This window comes from Parasteatoda tepidariorum, chromosome 1, assembly GCF_043381705.1.
Source record: "Parasteatoda tepidariorum isolate YZ-2023 chromosome 1, CAS_Ptep_4.0, whole genome shotgun sequence".
NCBI lineage: Eukaryota > Metazoa > Arthropoda > Arachnida > Araneae > Theridiidae > Parasteatoda > Parasteatoda tepidariorum.
The window spans coordinates 75851999-75857998 of NC_092204.1; the positions used below are offsets into that span (position 1 = coordinate 75851999).

The 6000-nt window shown below is 28.6% G+C and overlaps 1 protein-coding gene across 1 annotated transcript in view; it reads left to right on the forward strand.

The window, feature by feature from the left end:
- LOC107436292 (intermembrane lipid transfer protein VPS13A) overlaps window positions 1-6000 on the forward strand; it is a 154551-nt gene that overhangs the window by 60084 nt on the left and 88467 nt on the right. The window contains exon 10 of the mRNA XM_071182491.1: window positions 4261-4382. Within this exon, the coding sequence (XP_071038592.1) occupies window positions 4261-4382 (122 nt within the window). The remainder of the gene's footprint in view (window positions 1-4260; window positions 4383-6000) is intronic.

Here is a 6000-nt window from a genome sequence, read left to right on the forward strand (position 1 = left end):
ACTCAGCTAAATGGGTGTAGAAATATGGTAATAAGTATTATAAAAAATGCGAAGTTAAAATTAGATTGAAAAAAAATCATTCTCAATAAGAACTGATAAAAATCGATGTAAATTTACCATCAACTGAAAAAAATATCGTTTTTATTAGACTGCTCAAAGAGGATCGTTATGGTGTAACCTTAAAATGTGTTACCATTTATCATACTGTAAAAAATTCCGGATTAAATTGCGGTATATAGTACTGACACTTTGAGTGTATCATCCTGGATATTCCTTTTAACTTAAAATCCATTTTTATCGTAAAATATCATACCGTAATTTCTACAGTAACATTTATTTGATTAGAAGGATTCAGAGATTTAATGGTAATTATTGCTGTAAAAATTAAGGTTTTTGGTAAAATTACGGTACAGATTTTTTGGGCCGTAACGTGCTCCAGTAAAAATGGAATTTACGGTAAAAAGTACCGGCACTCTGAGTACCGGCACACATTATCGTTTTATCCAGAATTTTTTACATAACCGTAATTTTTACCATTTCGTAATTTTTACCGTGGCGTAATTTTTAACATAGTTTTATTCAAAAAAATTTTAGCATAAGGGTTTTTGAAATGGTGCATATTTTGATAGGTGTTTTGTTCATGTTACCTAAGTAAAAGAAAAAAGAGATTTCTAGCACCTTAGGATTTTTTCCCCCTCTGAATTTTTATGTATGAATACGTGGGACAAAAAATATGTCGGTCATCCGGTAGATAATTTTTCACAGTCCGTAAAATGAACAAATCCCGGAAAGATTTATAGCAATATATATATTTCAGCTACTTCTCAACTTAGTCACCGAAATTGTAACACTTGTCAGGCTGTAGGTTAAGTTTGGAGTTCAGTAGATTGTGAAAATTTCCGGAACAAGTAACGGTAAAATGTACCGGCACCAAAGGTTCTGATACTCTTTAAGGTAAAATCCATTTTTTGCAGTAAAAATTTACGAAACCCAGAAATCTGATATACCGTAATTTTTTGCAGTAATATTTCTTGTAAAATCATTGAATCCCTGCAGTTAAAAAAATTATTATTATAAAATATACGGTCGAAAACTTTTAAGTTAAAAGTTAAGTTAATTTTACAGTATAATTAATTTTACGGATGATGCATTCGGGGTGCTGGTGCTTTTTACCGGAATTTTATCCGGAATGTTTTGCAGTGTATCATAAAATGTCTACCACCTGCATGCGTGTTATAACGCTTGTTTTTGGTGGAAAAAAACAGTGCAAGAATTTCTATTGAGGTATAACAGGTGAAAGTCGGTGGGTGCAAGATCAGGTTAATAGCAGTGATGCTCAAATAACTCCCACGCAGCTCTCCCGAATATTGGCGAATTCCATAAAAAAATATGCAGCAGAAGAAACATTTTGGCATAACATTTTTCTAAAGCAAATAACATTTTGTTAAGTTTTGTTTTTGTTTGTTAGAGACATAATATTTTGTTAAAGCAAAAATAAGAATTAACAAAGTAAACCCAAGCAATCAGCGAATAAAGAGAAGATTTTACGTGAATATACTGTGCAATTTGACTGTGAAAAATATAAGAACTAATTTTTTTTTGAAAAAAAAGAAGCTATTTATTTTATTCATTCCGACAGGAATGATTCTTAAATAAACACAAAATAATATTAAGCTCGCATTTCATAACGTTGTAAATCGATATATTATTTAATTTAGTCGACTATAATGTATTAATAAAGGGTTCAATTAATGTTTTGTCTATGATTGATTCAAATTGCTTTAGTATTATTTTTTTAATTATTAATAAGTCAGTTTTTTTCATTTTGAAATAGTTGAAATATTTCCAACAAAGTCTGTAAAAACAAAACTTCAAACTGCATGCATTCAGAACATTCCGAATTTAATTTCCTCAAGGTTAATTTTAAAAAATATTCCTATTCTTTGCTGAACAATAAATTATATTTTAAGACTAAAACTGTTTAAAGTTGAATAACTTCTCGCATCGTTGTTTCTTAACCCGTTATGTACTAAGAGAAATAAGATCGAGTTGTGGAATATCTCTAGGACCATCTCTGCGAATTAAGGTAAACAAGGAGTAATAATTTAAATAAATTTTTGAAATCGTGTCTCCGTATCTTATCAGTTGGGGTGAAATGCAACGGTAATGTTCAAATCGTGCAGCAGAATACAACGATGAGATTTATGAAACCTCCTTAATTCAACTCTAACGATTTATTACATTTTTATAAAATGCAATTATGATATACTTTGTTTCTGATTGAGAATTTTCGTTTAACTTTATAACTATGTATAGGTAAATACACTTTTTTAAAACCTAAACTGATAAGATAGATATCGGAGAGATTTGGGGTAAATGTAATTGTATACGAGAAACTGTTTAAAATTGGAATTACAAAGAATATTATTACCGATTAAAATTTTAATTGTGATTATAACCAATCGTAATTTGCGGTTATAATTATTATTCTTTTAAGGAAAAAAATTCTGGTAAAATTACCGTTCTGAATGATAATGACATTCCTGAAAAAAAAACGTAATTCTTGGTTAATAAAACCAAATTATGTGGTATATAAACCAATCAATTGATAATTTTTCTGTTCATTAAGTAACGGCTTATCGGAATTCCGGTTCTCAAAATTATAGTTCTTAATACTACACATTCAATTAAAAAATATCAAAATGAAAAGCAAATTTAACCGAAAAAATATTTTTATATCATGCTCAAAGGTATCATGCTAAAATTAATAAATTTACAGAATTGTATAACATATTACAAAATCAACCTTATTTTATTGTTAATTTTATCAAATTATTATTAAAGCCCTTCGGTAAAAATTACCGAGCAGTTTGATTTTCCCATAAAGCCAGAAATATAGTAAATTTTACTATATTCAGATAGTTTTGATCATACTTTTTTTCTCAGTGTGTTGCTTAAATTAATTACAGTAGTAAAGATCAGCAATTTAAAGTAATTTTGATTGTCGCTGTTATTTTAGTGCGAAGTAATCATGATAAATCATGTAACAGAGTTAGACAAGTTGCAATTGGTTACAAGTAATCTTTATATTTGGAACTGTAAAAAATAAGATCACGTAAGGAAATATCTCGTAAACTATCACTGCGAATTAAGCTAAACAAGCTGTAATAATTTAAATAAATTTTTAAAATCGTGTCTCTATATCTTATGAATTGTTGTAAAATACAGCGGAAATCTTTGCATAATGCAGAAGAATACGACTAGATTTATAAAACGTCCTTCATTCCCTTCTAAAAGGTGAATTCAGATATTATGTTATTAAGATTATTCTTTAAATTTTATTACTATATATAAGTAAACTCGGCTTCGTTAGAATATACACTGACAAGAAAGAGTCACTCGCGAGCATTAGACAGAAAAAAATTTTTATTTCAATTGCGCTAATGTTTTGCTTTTTTTTATTTAATTTAACGACGTGTTATGAATTTACGTCATTATTTTTTAAATAAAAGTTGCATAATATTTTTCCGTTATGGGATCACTTAAGCATTTATAAGGGCCCAATTGTAGGTCCAGTTACCTGAATTTTAGTTGCTCTCGCTTTTATGTTCATACAGCTCATTTTTATCTTACTTAGAAACTAATTTTATCTTCAACTTATTTACTTTATTTTATATTTCATAAACACCATTGAACAGCAGACCGAATTTTAAGTATCAAGGTTCAACTCCTTAGCCTTGTAATTTTGAATCCAACCCAAAAGACAAGGGAACTCCTGTATCAAGCGTTGGGATAAATTAGCCTTCGTTTGGACCTTTTGAGGGAAATAATCCGCATTTGCGTTACATGGAGAGAAAAAACCGCGAATATTCTTGCTGTTAGTCCGACGGTAACGGAATTCGATCCCATGATCCGTCAACCACTGAGGGCATTTTACGCCAACACTGCGTTCGATGCGAGCCCTGAGAAGATTTGAAGCTGTTACTGGTATATTATTATTATAGGCATTTAAAGAGGCTTTCGAGTTTTAAACATTTTAAATCTTTTAAAAACATAACCAGCCCCATCTGCTAAGTTATAAAAAATTGCAGTATTAAGTTTAACAACAGTTTTTTAACGATTTATGATCCTCAAATTTATAAATATTTTTTTTAAATTTAATTTTGGATTTTTTATATTTCCTCATCATTTTATTTTAAAATACTCAATTACAAAACAAATGCTTGTTTTATTTCTCATTAAAATCCTTTTTTTTTTCAGTCGTTAATCCAGTTTCTTTGAAAACGAAAATGATTCTGAATAAATCGAAGGAGCCCAAAGTTCCAAAGTTGTTGGTTGATTTTGTATTACAAGATTCAAATACTCAGTTAACTCGTGAACAGGTAAGTGAGAATTTTCAATAACAATATGCACTGTTAGAAATTTCTAGGAAAAAATGGTTAAATTAAAATTTATTGAATGGTTATTTTACCATATTTAATCAAAACAGTCAAATAACCATAAATAAAATGGTAATCAAACTGTTAAGTTTGAGAAAAACTGTTTATTAACTGTTTTCACCTTATACAGTTAAACGACCAGAATTTTATCGCACCAACTAGAGCCACCTAATAAAGCTACTTAGTTCTTTACGTAGATATTAGCGTAGATATCATAGCCGAGCGGGTTTACCTGTCAATCCCATGACCGACAGAACTGGAGTTCGAGTCCTAGTGTTGACACCACAATATTTCCTCCATTCCCTTCGAAACATGAAGAATTTCCAGTATCTGGCGCTCTTCAATGCCCATTGCCTTACGAAAAGTAAAGCTCCTATGTCAAGCTAAATAATAAATTTTTTTTACGATTTTGAAAAATGCTAGTTGCAAATGGTGAAAAACCATAAAGGAAAAAAATGTTCTTTACCGTTATATTTACGATTAATCGGATGGACAGACAGCTGCCAGTTATTTCACCATAGTTTTAGAATGAAAATTTTAACAGTGTGTTAGATAAGATAATTAAGCTACACTTTAAATAATTCAGAATCAAATTATTATCATATTACTATTGTTCACTAATTTTAAAATTTGCATTTAACATTTAATTTATTTATTTATTCTTTATTCAATTTATTTGTTTATATGTCTGTTACTCAATATTGACAATTATTTTGCAATTCAAAACGTATTGAGTATCACATCAAAATTTTAAGCTGGATTTATGAAATAGACCTTGCTATTTAATTCTCAGGAGTTGCTACATTCTCTTTTGTTGTTTAATAACGTACACTTCAAATTAAACTGATTTTGTATTTAGGGGACGTACTCAAGGAATGTACTTTTTAATATTGATACTTCCACGTTAATAATTGTCAAAAGGTAAAACAAAAAACGATAAAAATATTTATATGATCTTCACTGTGAAACATTTTGGATCAAATTACAGTATTAAAGTACAGGCAATTTAGGCACACCATCCGTAAAATCCGTTTTTACAGTAAAATATTGTACCGTAGTTTTTACTGTAATATTTATTTAATTAGAGTGATTCAGTAATTTTAATGGTAATTATTACTGTAAAAATTACTATGCATCAGAATTGTTTGTTCCGTAGCATTGGAATTACGCAGTAAAAGATTCCGACCTCCTGAGATCATTTAATTCTTACCGGAATTTGATTCAAAATTTTTTACGGTGTACTCATTATAATCTACGTTTTTAGTTAATAAAATGAACCATAAATAAAACTCTATTTATACTGTAAAAAGTTTAAAAAAATGAAGTATAATTGGCAATTCAAACATTTGAAAATTTTAATTTAATGACTTTTTCAAAGCAATATATGGATTTTAAGTTAAATTTTTAGTTTACATAATAAGTGTAATACACTAAAATGATTATTTGCAAAATTTTTAAATAAGAGCGAAACAAAAGACTGAAAATGTTACGAAAATTCTCTAAAAAAGTGTATTTTGATATTTTTGTAATTTGCTTATATAAGGAGTAATAATTTAAATAA